The following is a 17,576-nucleotide window of genomic DNA, read 5'->3' as shown; positions in this document are numbered from 1 at the left end:
AGAACATGACAGCAGGAGGACAGGAGAACATGACAGCAGGAGGACAGGAGAACATGACAGCAGGAGGACAGGAGAACATGACAGCAGGAGGACAGGAGAACATGACAGCAGGAGGACAGGAGAACATGACAGCAGGAGGACAGGAGAACATGACAGCAGGAGGACAGGAGAACATGACAGCAGGAGGACAGGAGAACATGACAGCTGGAGGACAGGAGAACATGACAGCTGGAGGACCTGAGAACAGGAGGACATGAGAACATGACAGCAGGAGGACGTGAGAACATGACAGCAGGAGGACATGAGAACATGACAGCAGGAGGACGTGAGAACATGACAGCTGGAGGACATGAGAACAGGAGGACAGGAGAACATGACAGCAGGAGGACGTGAGAACATGACAGCAGGAGGACATGAGAACATGACAGCAGGAGGACAGGAGAACATGACAGCTGGAGGACAGGAGAACATGACAGCTGGAGGACCTGAGAACATGACAGCTGGAGGACATGAGAACAGGAGGACATGAGAACATGACAGCAGGAGGACGTGAGAACATGACAGCAGGAGGACAGGAGAACATGACAGCTGGAGGACCTGAGAACATGACAGCTGGAGGACCTGAGAACAGGAGGACATGAGAACATGACAGCAGGAGGACGTGAGAACATGACAGCAGGAGGACATGAGAACATGACAGCTGGAGGACCTGAGAACATGACAGCTGGAGGACATGAGAACAGGAGGACATGAGAACATGACAGCAGGAGGACGTGAGAACATGACAGCTGGAGGACATGAGAACAGGAGGACATGAGAACATGACAGCAGGAGGACATGAGAACATGACAGCAGGAGGACATGAGAACATGACAGCTGGAGGACCTGAGAACATGACAGCAGGAGGACATGACAACAGGAGGACATGAGAACATGACAGCTGGAGGACATGAGAACATGACAGCAGGAGGACATGACAACATGACAGCTGGAGGACGTGAGAACATGACAGCTGGAGGACATGACAGGTGGAGGACATGAAAACATGACAGCAGGAGGACGCGAGAACAGGAGAACATGACAGCTGGAGGACAAGACAACATGACAGCAGGAGGACATGAAAACATGACAGCAGGAGGATATGAGAACATGACAGCTGGAGGACTTGAGAAAATTACAGCTGGAGGACATGAGCATATGACAGCTGGAGGACATGACAACAGAAGAACATGCAAACATGACAGCTGGAGGACATGAGAACATGACAGCTGGAGGACCTGAGAACATGACAGAAGGAGGACATGAGAACATGACAGCTGGAGGACATGACAACATGAGAACATGACAGCAGGAGGACATGACAACATGAGAACATGACAGCAGGAGGAGTTGAGAACATGACAACAGGAGAACATGAAAACATGAGAACATGACAGCTGGAGGACATGAAAACATGACAGCAGGAGGACATGAAAACATGACAGCTGGAGGACCTGAGAACATGACAGCAGGAGGACATGAAAACATGACAGCAGGAGGACATGAGAACATGACAGCTGGAGGACTTGAGAACATGGCAGCAGGAGGACATGAGAACATGACAGCATGAGGACTTGAGAACATGACAGCAGGAGGACATGAGAACATGACAGCTGGAGGACATGAGAACATGACAGCAGGAGGACATGAGAACATGACAGCAGGAGGACATGACAACAGGTGAAAATGACAACAGGAGAACATGACAACTGGAGGACATGACAACTGGAGGACATGACAACAGGAGGACAAGAGAACATTACAACAGGAGGACATGACAACAGGATAACCTGACAACTGGAGGACATGACAACAGGAGAACATGAAAACATGACAACAGGAGAACATGAAAACATGACAGCTGGAGGACATGACAACATGAGGACATGAAAACATGACAACATGAGGACATGACAACATGACAGCTGGAGAACAGGAGGACATGACAACAGGAGGACATGACAACATGACAGCTGGAGAACAGGAGGACATGACAACAGGAGGACATGACAACAGGAGGACATGACAACAGGAGGACATGACAACAGGAGGACATTACATGACAACAGGAGGACATGACAACAGGAGGACATTACATGACAACAGGAGGACATGAGAAAACTATCCCAAACCACAGAGTGTAGGTCTACTGTATGCAGAGAGAGAGAGAGAGAGAGAGAGAGAGAGAGAGAGAGAGAGAGAGAGAGAGAGAGAGAGAGAGAGAGAGAGAGAGAGAGAGAGAGAGAGAGAGAGAGACAGAGAGAGAGAGAGAGAGAGAGAGAGAGAGAGAGAGAGAGAGAGAGAGAGAGAGAGAGAGACAGAGAGAGAGAGAGAGAGAGAGAGACATCCACAACAAAACACCTGGACAACAAGCTGAAAGAAGCAAGGAGTGAGATGAGCAGCAGGATCTGATCCAGGATCTGTGACTATGAAGCACCCGCAGCGTTGTAACAAGGCAGATCAGTTCACTAGGTAGATAGATACAAGAGATAGTAATTGGAGGCAGGGAGGAGGATGCTGAAAGAAATCAAAAAGTGGAATAATCTGTACATTGTGATCAGGGCTGAATAGTCAATAAGTATAAATGACTAGAAACTAGGATGTCTTTAGGTCACAGTCCCTTCTCTCTCTCTCTGACCCCTCTGCTCCTTGGTAGTCCAATGGGCGGTACTAGCCATGGTTATATCATTTCCCACTGTGTACCCGAGAACATGACAACAGGAGGACATGAAACGTATTGGTTTGTTGTGTATTGTTAGATACTACTGCACTGTTGGAGCTCAGAACACAAGCATTTTGCTACACCTAAATATGTGTTTGCGACCAATACAATTTGATTTGAGTAGACGTTGAACTGACATCTGTACCCAGTGTGTTATTTCACTGAGCGAACATACACGCGTAAAAGTAACAAATAAAGAGGGAAAAACTAAAACACATATAATTATATTAGTTAATATTCATTTGTCTATAAATATCATCCATCTAAATGTGTCATTCCACTTGTGCACATCACCAAGCAGCTACAGTGACTTTCAATGCCCTTGTCTTAGTCCAGCACATGATTATGTTTTTATGTCATCATTATCAAGTCATTATCAAGTCATCCAGTTATCATCGAGTCATCGTCGAGTCATTGTCATGTCAGTATCAAGTCATTATCATGTAATTATCAAGTTATCGTCGAGTCATCGTCAAGTCATTATCGTGTCATTATCAAGTTATCATGGAGTCATTTTCCAGTCATTATCAAGTCATTATCGTGACATTTTAAAGTCATTATAATGACATTACCAAGTCATCCTCAAGTCATTATCGCATCGTTATCATGATATTATCAAGTTATCATTATCAACATTATCAAGTCATTATCGTGACATTATCGCGACATTATCGTGACATTATAAAGTCTTTATCGAGTCATTATAATGACATTACCAAGTCATCCTCAAGTCATTATCACACCGTTATCATGATATTATCAAGATATCATTGAATCATCGTCGAGTCATTATCGAGCCATTATCGCGTCATTATCGAGTCGTCATCGTTGAGTCATTATCCAGACATTATTAAGTCATTATCAATGTATTATCAAGTCATTATCGATACATTGGCAAGTCATCAGCGACTCTATCACGTCATTATCACATCATCATTGCGTCATTATCAAGTCATCAATTCTCCTCAGTCAATCCATGATATAGGGATTAATTTATAAATAATCTAATATTAATATATATAACTATAACTACACATAACAATACATTTGCAGATTTCATCTCCTCTAAAAATATAGCATTTTCTTTGTACTGTAGTATGTAAGATGCTGAATCCTGAGTCCTGAGCCCTAGGACCATGCCCCAGGAATACCTGACATGATGACTCCTTGCTGTCCCCAGTCCACCTGACTGTGCTGCTGCTCCAGTTTCAACTATTCTGCCTTATTATTATTCGACCATGCTGGTCATTTATGAACATTTGAACATCTTGACCATGTTTTGTTATAATCTCCACCCGGCACAGCCAGAAGAGGACTGGCCACCCCACATAGCCTGGTTCCTCTCTAGGTTTCTTCCTAGGTTTTGGCCTTTCTAGGGAGTTTTTCCTAGCCACCGTGCTTCTTCACCTGCATTGCTTGCTGTTTGGGGTTTTAGGCTGGGTTTCTGTACAGCACTTTGAGATATCAGCTGATGTACGAAGGGCTATATAAAATAAATTTGATTTGATTTGATTTGAATGGGAAACTGACCTTTAATAGTAAACCAACCGAGCCCTTATATAGAGCACGAGCAGCCTTTTAAAACGGGACATCTATTCACCAGCCTTCAGACGGTTATGTCCTTACCTCTTTATAGTGGCTGGCTGATCTGGCTGTGGCAGGTAGCACACAGCCATAAAGAAGACTACTTGTGTGATGAAGCCTTATCACAGCATTTACGCTTCTGACTGTCCGTCTGTCGAGGATGAGCAGTGTCACAGGAAGTTGTGACAGAGTAGGAAGAAGTGATGGGAGTATGTGACCGTGACATTTTGTATTAGTCCCCCCCCCCCCACTTCCGTCTCTCTCTATTCATCAAACTATTCTCTCCCCCCCCCCATTGTTCTTTTTCTCAGTAAAAGCCAGTTGAATCGCTGAGTGTATCATCATTACATCAACACCACAAAGGTCAGCTAATAATATGCATCCCTTACAGGAAATGAACATAACAAGCAAACCATAATGTTAAAAATCACCTGACCTCAATCATCATCTCTGCAAACCCCTCCCCCCTCTATACCCTAAAAATACCCCGTCACTGATCCCATCTTTATTTATAGAAATATTTTAGTGCGAATAGAATTAAATGTGTTTTTTTTTTATACATTTATTAAATAATGTAATAATAAATGTTATTATTATATTATTAATAAATAATATTAATGTTTATTGTTAAGTTGCTAAAGGGCAACTTGTCTATAAAAAAAACAGGGGTCACGGTCTAACAGGTTTTTACTCTACTGAGGTTTGCTTCAGTTTAACTCAATTCATGAATTAAAATGTCTGTTTAACTGTCTGGTTTTACAATCCACGAGTTCCCTTTGTGATTTGGAAACCTGCATGTGGACCTGAACTATCAATAAAATAATTAAATACATTACTTTTTATTCACAGAATGATGTGTTTTCGAAAAGGCAGTGCCCATCATCGGTGTGAGTTAGTGACCCAATTCATAGAAAGGACATTTCAATATACTTTTTTTTTCTCTCTCTTTCTGACAAGAGTTTGAAAGAATAAGAAATCAAACATAGAAAAAGACTTATCATTCCAAAGATGCATTTTCAAACAAACACATTTAGATGTGAACAATTAGATCACAGCTAGCATTCTCCAATACCAAAATAGGATACTCTGTGAGAAGGAATGAAGTGGGAGGAGGGGGATCATTTTTTACCATTCCCCTCTATATCCCTGGCCCCTCAGAGAGACAGGTCCTAACACTGGCCCCTCAGAGAGACAGGTTCTAATCCAGGCCCTAACACTGGCCCCTCAGAGAGACAGGTTCTAATCCAGGCCCTAACACTGGCCCCTCAAAGAGACAGGTTCTAATCCAGGCCCTAACACTGGCCCCTCAGAGAGACAGGCCCTAACACTGGCCCCTCAGAGAGACAGGTTCTAACACTGGCCCCTCAGAGAGACAGGCCCTAACACTGGCCCCTCAGAGAGACAGGTCGTAACCCAGGCCCTAACACTGGCCCCAACCATTTCTAAACCATGGGCATGTTCAGGACGATATAAAGTTACAGAACATTCAGATAGAAATATATAATGTAGAACAGATATGATTGTCTGTCAGATGGAATAGGGGGGGGGGGGGGGGATCAGGTGTCAGCTCTATTCACACTATTTATATCTGAAACATTCACAAAGTTTCACATCACTGACTGAATGAACCCCAGGCCTGCTCTTTACTCCTCTGTGATGACGTGCTCCCACATCACCTTGGCCTGCTTTTTACTCCTCTGTGATGACGTGCTCCCACGCCACCTCGGCCTGCTCTTTACTCCTCTGTGATGACGTGCTCCCACGCCACCTTGGCCTGCTCTTTACTCCTCTGTGATGACCTGCTCCCACGCCACCTTGGCCTGCTCTTCCTTGGAGGTGATGAGGGGCTGAGAGATCTTGCGTGGCATGGGCCTGGGCACGAGAATACACCCTTCCTCAGGGATACACCCCTCTCTCAGGTAGGGCTTGGGGGGCAGGGCGGGCGGGGGCTCCTGGTGGTAGTGGGGCAGGTTCTGGATGTTTAGGGCGTGGGCCTCTGGGAGGACGGGGATAATAGGGGTGATGACCGGGGTGACCCACCCAGGGGCGGAGTGGCTACGGCAGGGAGGGGGTTTGGAGCCATCCAGGACCTCTGGCTCGGAGACGCTGTATCGGACAGGCAGGTAGGGGGAGTTCATTCCCAGGTCTTCTCCGTCTATGGCCCAGATAGAGTGCACCGTGCTAGGGGTGATGGAGACAGAGTCCAGGGTGCCTGCTGGGTGTCTGCTGGTAGTTCCAGGGGCGTCGGTGGAGCAGGACTGGCCCAACAAGTTGCTCTCACTCAAGGATGAGACGCCGGAGGAGGCGCTGCCAGAGAGGGTAGAGTTACTGCCATCCAGGCCGGACTGGGACTGGGGACTGGTGGGCGAGGCAGGTATAGGGTGCAGGGGTGACTGTTGGAGGGAAACAAGTGGGACAATGGGTTATTCTCAGATAAGTGGGACAATGGGTTATTCTCATAGATAAGTGGGACAATGGGTTATTCTCATAGATAAGTGGGACAATGGGTTATTCTCATAGATAAGTGGGACAATGGGTTATTCTCAGATAAGTGGGACAATGGGTTAGTCTCATAGATAAGTGGGACAATGGGTTATTCTCATAGATAAGTGGGACAATGGGTTATTCTCAGATAAGTGGGACAATGGGTTATTCTCAGATAAGTGGGACAATGGGTTATTCTCATAGACAAGTGGGACAATGGGTTATTCTCATAGATAAGTGGGACAATGGGTTATTCTCATAGATAAATGGGACAATGGGTTATTCTCATAGATAAGTGGGACAATGGGTTATTCTCATAGATAAGTGGGACAATGGGTTATTCTCATAGATAAGTGGGACAATGGGTTATTCTCATAGATAAGTGGGACAATGGGTTATTCTCATAGATAAGTGGGACAATGGGTTATTCTCATAGATAAGTGGGACAATGGGTTATTCTCATAGATAAGTGGGACAATGGGTTATTCTCAGATAAGTGGGACAATGGGTTATTCTCAGATAAGTGGGACAATGGGTTATTCTCAGATAAGTGGGACAATGGGTTATTCTCATAGATAAGTGGGACAATGGGTTAGTCTCATAGATAAGTGGGACAATGGCTTATTCTCAGATAAGTGGGACAATGGGTTATTCTCAGATAAGTGGGACAATGGGTTATTCTCATAGATAAGTGGGACAATGGGTTATTCTCATAGATAAGTGGGACAATGGGTTAGTCTCATAGATAAGTGGGACAATGGGTTAGTCTCATAGATAAGTGGGACAATGGGTTATTCTCAGATAAGTGGGACAATGGGTTATTCTCAGATAAGTGGGACAATGGGTTAGTCTCATAGATAAGTGGGACAATGGGTTAGTCTCATAGATAAGTGGGACAATGGGTTAGTCTCATAGATAAGTGGGACAATGGGTTATTCTCATAGATAAGTGGGACAATGGGTTATTCTCAGATAAGTGGGACAATGGGTTAGTCTCATAGATAAGTGGGGCAATGGGTTAGTCTCATAGATAAGTGGGACAATGGGTTATTCTCATAGATAAGTGGGACAATGGGTTATTCTCATAGATAAGTGGGACAATGGGTTAGTCTCATAGATAAGTGGGAAAAATGGTTAATCTCATAGATAAGTGGGACAATGGGTTATTCTCAGATAAGTGGGACAATGGGTTAGTCTCATAGATAAGTGGGACAATGGGTTAGTCTCATAGATAAGTGGGACAATGGGTTATTCTCATTGATAAGTGGGACAATGGGTTGTTCTCATTGATAAGTGGGACAAAAGAGGCGTTATTAAAAACAAAAAGAAAATGATAATGAACAGGTATAAAGCAAATTCAAGCTTATATATATATATATATATACTTATAAACCGACACAAACACACAGTAAAAAATAAGCATCTTTGCAGTTATGCGATACGCTACAACCAAGTGCTCTTTTAGCCATGCACGCGCATTGATACTGAAAGGGCTGAGATACTAGCCGGAGACATGCACAGAACAGACCAGATCAGATCAGACCAGAAAGGACGGTATATAGGCTACTCTAGCCCAGGGCGGGTCACGGAGGATACCTTTCGTAAAGAGGAGCGTGCAGGGAGAGCTGGAGGGAGGTCGCTGTTCTGGTGGTGGAAAGCATCAAAGTTCATGGAGAAGTGTCCTATAGGAAGAGACACACAGCAGGACAGAACAAAATGGGTTGGTTTGGAGAAACACACAGAACTACAACCAGGGACAGAGAAGGAGAGGAGGGAGAGGGAGAGAAGTAGAGAGAGAGATGGAGGGAGGGAAGTAGAGAGAGAAGTAGAGAGAGATGGAGAGGAGGGAGAGGGAGAGAAGTAGAGAGAGAGAAGTAGAGAGAGAGAGAAGTAGAGAGAGAGATGGAGGGAGGGAAGTAGAGAGAAGTAGAGAGAGATGGAGAGGAGGGAGAGGGAGAGAAGTAGAGAGAGAGAAGTAGAGAGAGAGAGAAGTAGAGAGAGAGATGGAGGGAGGGAAGTAGAGAGAGAAGTAGAGAGAGAGAGATGGAGAGGAGGGAGAGGGAGAGAAGTAGAGAGAGAGAGAGAAGTAGAGAGAGAGATGGAGGGAGGGAGGGAAGTAGAGAGAGAGAGAGAGAAGTAGAGAGAGAGAGATGGAGAGGAGGGAGAGGGAGAGAAGTAGAGAGAGAGAAGTAGAGAGAGAGATGGAGGGAGGGAGGGAAGTAGAGAGAGAGAGATGAGGGAGAGAGAGAGAGAGAGAGAAGTAGAAAGAGAGATACATAGACAAAGAGAGGGGGAGCGAGAGAGCGTGAGAGTGAGAGAGATGTGGAGAAGGATAAACAGGTCTCTACACTAGGCTACATAAGTCATTCTAGTTGAGAGGCAGGTTGGGGTAGATTGGGGCGGCAGGTAGCCTAGTGGTTAGAGCGTTGGGGTGGAAAGGATCAGGTAAGTTCAGGGGCGGAGGGGGGTAAACACTGTGCCGCTGCCATATCTTTTGATTTTGTGCATAGCATTCACACCACAGGTGTCCAACTCATTCCATGGAGGGCAGTGTGTCTGCTGGTTTGGTTATTTCCCTTCTATTTATGAGGCCTTCCATGGAATGAGTCAGACACCTGTGGTTTACCACACTAATTATGCTAGCTAATTGACTTGCTGCTCGTCATCAGTGTTTACCCCCCCCTTTCTGAACCACTATATCCCTGGATAGGATGACACAGGACTTGCCCTTTTCAACATAGAACAACACAGGGACAAAGGAGAACTACAATCACACACAGATCACTGGTGGACGGAAGTTGAAGGATTCCTGTGGGATCTATTGGAATCAGAAGCTCCCATGAAACTTCATAAAAACTACAACAAACTTCATGAAAACTACAACTAACTGCATCAAACCATTTGATGTTGCGAATTATTTTAATGATTACTACATTGGCAAAAGTGGGCAAACTTATACAGGAACGAACAGTGAGCCAATCGTATTCATGCATAAAAAAAAAACTAATAATGAAAGAGAAAACATTTCAATTTTGTGAAGTTAGTTTGGTTGAGGTGGAAAAAGTACTGTGTTTGACCAAATACAATGCTATTTCTGTGTAATCCAAAATGGACAGACTTTCAGCATGCTTATAGAGAACATGTACTACACTGACACAAATGACACAAATGACTGATGATTGGTTGAAAAGAAATCGACAATAAGAAGATTGAGAGAGCTGCACTGTTAGATGTGAGTGCAGCATTTGATATTATCGTTCATGACCTGTTGTTGAGAAAACAATATGTGTTATGGCTTTTCAACCTCTGCCATATCGTGGATTCAGAGCTACTGTAGGTATTCCTCAGAGCTATCTATCTAATAGAACTCAGAGGGTTTTCTTTAATGTCAAACGTGTGGTAAAGTGTGGTGTACCGCAGGGCAGCTCTCTAGGCCCTCTACTCTTTTCTATTTTTACCAATGACCTTCCACTGGCATTAAACAAAGCATGTATTTCCATGTATGCTGATGATTCAACCATATACGCATCAGAAAACACAGCTAATGAAGTCACTGAAACCCTTAACAAAGAGTTGCAGTCTGTTTTGGAATGGGTGGCCAGTAATAAACTGGTCCTGAACATCTCTAAAACTAAGAGCATTGTATTTGGTACAAATCATTCCTAAAGTTCTAGACCTCAGCTGTATCTGGTAATGAATGGTGTGGCTGTTGAACAAGTTGATTGTAGACTGTCATGGTCAAAACATAGAGATTCAATGGTTGTAAAGATGGGGAGAGGCCTGTCCGTAATAAAGAGATGCTCTGCTTTTTTGACACCACACTCCAAAAAGCAAGTCCTGCAGGCTCTAGTTTTGTCTAATCTTGATTATTGTCCAGCCGTGTGGTCGAGTGCTGCAAGGAAAGACATAGTTAAGCTGCAGCTGGCCCAGAACAGAGTGGCACGTCTTGCTCTTCTTCATTGTAATCAGAGGGCTGATATAAATACTATGCATGCCAGTCTCTCTTGGGTTGAGGAGAGACTGACTTGCATCACTTATTTTTTATAAGAAGCATTCATGTGTTGAAAATCCCAAAATATTTGCATAATCAATTTACACACAGCTCGGACAAACACACACTTATCCCACCAGACATGCCACCAGGGGTCAGCTGTCAGAGCAGCTTACCGATCACTGCATCTGTACATAGCACATCTGTAAATAGCCCACCCAACTACCTCATCCCCATATTGTTATTTATTTTGGGGTAATTTATTTTTGCTCTTTGCACCCCAGTATCTCTACTTGCACATCATCATCTGTACATCTATCACTCCACTGTTAATTGATAAATTGTAATTATTTCACCTCTATGGCCTATTTATTGCCGTATCGTACCCTACCTCATTTGCACACACTGTACATACACTTTTTCTATTGTGTTATTGACTGTACGTTTTGTTTATTCCCATGTGTAACTCTGTGTTGTTGTTTTGTGTCGCACTGCTTTGCTTTATCTTGGCCAGGTTGCAGTTGTAAATGAGAACTTGTTCTCAACTAGCCTACCTGGTTTAAATAAAGGTGTTCTCAACTACCCTACCTGGTTAAATCAAGGTGAAATAAATAACAATTTTAAAAGGGCCAGGGGGATGAATACTTTTGCACGGCACTGCAGGTGGTCTTGAATAAAGCCATTAAAGAGGCTGGGAGCAGCATATGCTTTGTGCCAGCTTTCTTTCTTGATTGTTTTAACCATCAGAAAATGTGAAGTTTGTAGTGCGGCATTCATGTATAAAGGGTCTTACCATGGGGAAGGCTACGGGGCGGGACTGGGGGGGCCATCACACTCCCAACGTGGGCGGACAGGAACGGCAACGCCTCTCTGGTACCACTGTCCAGACTCCAGGAGCTGGGGGTGGTCAGGACTGTAGAGGAGAGACAGATAATATTAAAACTTCACTCTACTGTCCACCCTAACCCTGAGCTGCTGACGGTGGTTAGGACTGCAGTCTCTAGTGGACAAACACAGATAACATAACTGATATCATAACGTCTGTCAACAGACTGTGGGATATCATAGCGTCTGTCAACAGACTGTGGGATATCATAGCATCTGTCAACAGACTGTGGGATATCATAGCGTCTGTCAACAGACTGTGGGATATCATAGCGTCTGTCAACAGACTGTGGGATATCATAGCGTCTGTCAACAGACTGTGGGATAACATAACTGATATAATAGCGTCTGTCAACAGACTGTGGGATAACATAACTGATATCATAGTGTCTGTCAACAGACTGTGGGATAACATAACTGATATCATAGCATCTGTCAACAGACTGTGGGATAACATAACTGATATCATAGCGTCTGTCAACAGACTGTGGGATAACATTACTGATATCATAGCGTCTGTCAACAGACTGTGGGATAACATAACTGATATCATAATGTCTGTCAACAGACTGTGGGTTAACATAACTAATATCATAGCGTATGTCAACAGACTGTGGGATAACATAACTGATATCATAATGTCTGTCAACAGACTGTGGGTTAACATAACTGATATCATAGCGTCTGTCAACAGACTGTGGGTTAACATAACTGATATCATAGCGTATGTCAACAGACTGTGGGATAACATAACTGATATCATAATGTCTGTCAACAGACTGTGGGTTAACATAACTGATATCATAGCGTCTGTCAACAGACTGTGGGTTAACATAACTGATATCATAGCGTCTGTCAACAGACTGTGGGTTAACATAACTGATATCATAGCGTCTGTCAACAGACTGTGGGATAACATAACTGATATCATAGTGTCTGTCAACAGACTGTGGGATAACATAACTGATATCATAATGTCTGTCAACAGACTGTGGGCTAACATAACTGATATCATAGCGTCTGTCAACAGACTGTGGGTTAATATAACTGATATCGTAGCGTCTGTCAACAGACTGTGGGTTAACATAACTGATATCGTAGCGTCTGTCAACAGACTGTGGGTTATCATAGTGTCTGTCAACAGACTGTGGGTTAACATAACTGATATCATAACGTCTGTCAACAGACTGTGGGTTAACATAACTGATATCATAGCGTCTGTCAACAGACTGTGGGATAACATAACTGATATCATAGCGTCTGTCAACAGACTGTGGGTTAACATAACTGATATCATAGCGTCTGTCAACAGACTGTGGGTTAACATAACTGATATCATAACGTCTGTCAACAGACTGTGGGATAACATAACTGATATCATAGCGTCTGTCAACAGACTGTGGGATAACATAACTGATATCGTAGTGTCTGTCAACAGACTGTGGGATAACATAACTGATATCATAACGTCTGTCAACAGACTGTGGGATAACATAACTGATATCATAGCGTCTGTCAACAGACTGTGGGATAACATAACTGATATCATAACGTCTGTCAACAGACTGTGGGATAACATAACTGATATCGTAGTGTCTGTCAACAGACTGTGGGATAACATAACTGATATCGTAGCGTCTGTCAACAGACTGTGGGATAACATAACTGATATCGTAGCGTATGTCAACAGACTGTGGGTTAACATAACTGATATCGTAGTGTCTGTCAACAGACTGTGGGTTAACATAACTGATATCATAGCGTCTGTCAACAGACTGTGGGTTAATATAACTGATATCATAGCGTCTGTCAACAGACTGTGGGATAACATAACTGATATCATAACGTCTGTCAACAGACTGTGGGATAACATAACTGATATCATAGCGTCTGTCAACAGACTGTGGGATAACATAACTGATATCATAACGTCTGTCAACAGACTGTGGGATAACATAACTGATATCGTAGTGTCTGTCAACAGACTGTGGGATAACATAACTGATATCGTAGCGTCTGTCAACAGACTGTGGGATAACATAACTGATATCGTAGCGTATGTCAACAGACTGTGGGTTAACATAACTGATATCGTAGTGTCTGTCAACAGACTGTGGGTTAACATAACTGATATCATAGCGTCTGTCAACAGACTGTGGGTTAACATAACTAATATCATAGCGTATGTCAACAGACTGTGGGATAACATAACTGATATCGTAGTGTCTGTCAACAGACTGTGGGATAACATAACTGATATCGTAGCGTCTGTCAACAGACTGTGGGATAACATAACTGATATCGTAGCGTATGTCAACAGACTGTGGGTTAACATAACTGATATCGTAGTGTCTGTCAACAGACTGTGGGTTAACATAACTGATATCGTAGTGTCTGTCAACAGACTGTGGGATAACATAACTGATATCGTAGCGTCTGTCAACAGACTGTGGGATAACATAACTGATATCATAGCGTATGTCAACAGACTGTGGGTTAACATAACTGATATCGTAGTGTCTGTCAACAGACTGTGGGTTAACATAACTGATATCGTAGCGTCTGTCAACAGACTGTGGGTTAACATAACTGATATCGTAGTGTCTGTCAACAGACTGTGGGATAACATAACTGATATCGTAGCGTCTGTCAACAGACTGTGGGATAACATAACTGATATCGTAGCGTCTGTCAACAGACTGTGGGATAACATAACTGATATCATAGTGTCTGTCAACAGACTGTGGGTTAACATAACTGATATCATAGCGTCTGTCAACAGACTGTGGGTTAACATAACTGATATCATAGCGTCTGTCAACAGACTGTGGGATAACATAACTGATATCGTAGTGTCTGTCAACAGACTGTGGGATAACATAACTGATATCATAGTGTCTGTCAACAGACTGTGGGTTAACATAACTGATATCATAGCGTCTGTCAACAGACTGTGGGATAACATAACTGATATCGTAGCGTCTGTCAACAGACTGTGGGATAACATAACTGATATCGTAGTGTCTGTCAACAGACTGTGGGATAACATAACTGATATCGTAGTGTCTGTCAACAGACTGTGGGATAACATAACTGATATCGTAGTGTCTGTCAACAGACTGTGGGATAACATAACTGATATCATAACGTCTGTCAACAGACTGTGGGTTAACATAACTGATATCATAGCGTCTGTCAACAGACTGTGGGATAACATAACTGATATCATAGTGTCTGTCAACAGACTGTGGGTTAACATAACTGATATCATAGCGTCTGTCAACAGACAGTGGGATAACATAACTGATATCGTAGCGTCTGTCAACAGACTGTGGGATAACATAACTGATATCGTAGTGTCTGTCAACAGACTGTGGGATAACATAACTGATATCGTAGTGTCTGTCAACAGACTGTGGGATAACATAACTGATATCATAGTGTCTGTCAACAGACTGTGGGTTAACATAACTGATATCATAGCGTCTGTCAACAGACTGTGGGATAACATAACTGATATCGTAGCGTCTGTCAACAGACTGTGGGATAACATAACTGATATCGTAGTGTCTGTCAACAGACTGTGGGATAACATAACTGATATCGTAGTGTCTGTCAACAGACTGTGGGATAACATAACTGATATCATAACGTCTGTCAACAGACTGTGGGTTAACATAACTGATATCATAACATCTGTCAACAGACTGTAGGTTAACATAACTGATATCATAACGTCTGTCAACAGACTGTGGGATAACATAACTGATATCATAGTGTCTGTCAACAGACTGTGGGTTAACATAACTGATATCATAGCGTCTGTCAACAGACTGTGGGATAACATAACTGATATCGTAGTGTCTGTCAACAGACTGTGGGATAACATAACTGATATCATAGCGTCTGTCAACAGACTGTGGGATAACATAACTGATATCATAACGTCTGTCAACAGACTGTGGGATAACATAACTGATATCATAGCGTCTGTCAACAGACTGTGGGTTAATATAACTGATATCATAACGTCTGTCAACAGACTGTGGGATAACATAACTGATATCATAACGTCTGTCAACAGACTGTGGGATAACATAACTGATATCATAGCGTCTGTCAACAGACTGTGGGATAACATAACTGATATCATAACGTCTGTCAACAGACTGTGGGATAACATAACTGATATCATAGTGTCTGTCAACAGACTGTGGGATAACATAACTGATATCGTAGCGTATGTCAACAGACTGTGGGATAACATAACTGATATCGTAGTGTCTGTCAACAGACTGTGGGATAACATAACTGATATCATAGTGTCTGTCAACAGACTGTGGGATAACATAACTGATATCATAACGTCTGTCAACAGACTGTGGGATAACATAACTGATATCGTAGTGTCTGTCAACAGACTGTGGGATAACATAACTGATATCATAACGTCTGTCAACAGACTGTGGGATAACATAACTGATATCGTAGCGTATGTCAACAGACTGTGGGATAACATAACTGATATCGTAGCGTATGTCAACAGACTGTGGGATAACATAACTGATATCGTAGTGTCTGTCAACAGACTGTGGGATAACATAACTGATATCGTAGTGTCTGTCAACAGACTGTGGGATAACATAACTGATATCGTAGTGTCTGTCAACAGACTGTGGGATAACATAACTGATATCGTAGTGTCTGTCAACAGACTGTGGGATAACATAACTGATATCGTAGCATCTGTCAACAGACTGTGGGATGCGCCGACTAACGAGGAACTTTGTTTCCGGTGCACATATCATTTGGACAAATCATGATGTGTTCACATATTGCACATTTCAGAAGTGGAGGGGACATTTGGCACATCGACTCTCCCCTAATTTGAAAAAAAAAAGAAGCTGGGTGGAGCTACAGCCCTGCTTCCGCTTCTCGTTTGTTTTCTAACACGTCCCCTCAGAACTTAATCATCTAATTAATTAACCCTGAATCATCATTAATCATCAGCAATATTTTAGTCCAATATTTTAGCTCTGTGTTGATCCGAGATTAGGACTGCAGTGGAGAGACATGTTGTATTTACACAATATCATCAATACAATAAAAAAAAACAATCACCATCAAAAATCTTCATCATCTTCATCATCGTCATCACCATTGTTATGGTCATCATTAAAATTAACATTATTATCATCCTTTTGTTAATATTGAAGGAATTTACAGCGATGTTAGTAATATTAATGTATATAAAAATAAAGGGAGTCACACACTCTCTATAAATAAACTCCCAGTAATTACTAAGTAATAAATTACTGGGAGTTTATATATATATAGGGTGTGTGACTCTATTTTTATAGCTTAAAGTTTATTCGATGTTACTCAGCACCTCTACATTAAAGGATTTTCTCTGGGTGTGTGTCAGTTCATGTTTTTTATATATATATTAATGTAGCCAATGTTCTGTAATGGTGGCGTTTGTAATGCATTGTAATGTAATGTGTTGCATTTTTCATAATTGTTTAGGGTTGTTAATATGTATCATTAATGTTGTTTATGTTGACGTACAGGGTTGACCAATAACATACCAGTACCACACATAGATGAAGGAGAGAAATGTAGAAGAGTTGGTTATCACCTTCAATAAATTAAGATCAAGAGTTGGTTACAACCTCCGATAAACTCTGAATAAGAGTTGGTTATCATCTTCTATAAACTCTGTTCAAGAGGTGGTTATCACTTTCTATGAACTCTGTTCAAGAGGTGGTTATCATCTTCTATAAACTCTGTTCAAGAGGTGGTTATCACTTTCTATAAACTCTGTTCAAGAGGTGGTTATCATCTTCTATAAACTCTGTTCAAGAGTTGGTTA

At 42.6% G+C, this 17,576-nt stretch overlaps 1 protein-coding gene across 1 annotated transcript in view; it reads right to left on the bottom strand.

Moving 5' to 3' along the window:
• Positions 1-4,281: 4,281 nt before the first annotated feature.
• Positions 4,282-17,576, bottom strand: part of LOC110493302 (dedicator of cytokinesis protein 3) — a 359,646-nt gene continuing 346,351 nt past the window's right edge. The window contains exons 51-53 of the mRNA XM_036950940.1: positions 11,613-11,732; positions 8,425-8,510; positions 4,282-6,738 (exon numbers count right to left, since the gene is read on the bottom strand). Of these exons, the coding sequence (XP_036806835.1) occupies positions 6,127-6,738; positions 8,425-8,510; positions 11,613-11,732 (818 nt within the window). The 3' untranslated portion in view covers positions 4,282-6,126. The remainder of the gene's footprint in view (positions 6,739-8,424; positions 8,511-11,612; positions 11,733-17,576) is intronic.

This window comes from Oncorhynchus mykiss, chromosome 17 (genome assembly GCF_013265735.2).
Source record: "Oncorhynchus mykiss isolate Arlee chromosome 17, USDA_OmykA_1.1, whole genome shotgun sequence".
Taxonomy (NCBI): Eukaryota; Metazoa; Chordata; class Actinopteri; order Salmoniformes; family Salmonidae; genus Oncorhynchus; species Oncorhynchus mykiss.
Note: the sequence above shows the minus strand (reverse complement) of the source record. Positions and strands in the feature narration are given on the sequence as shown.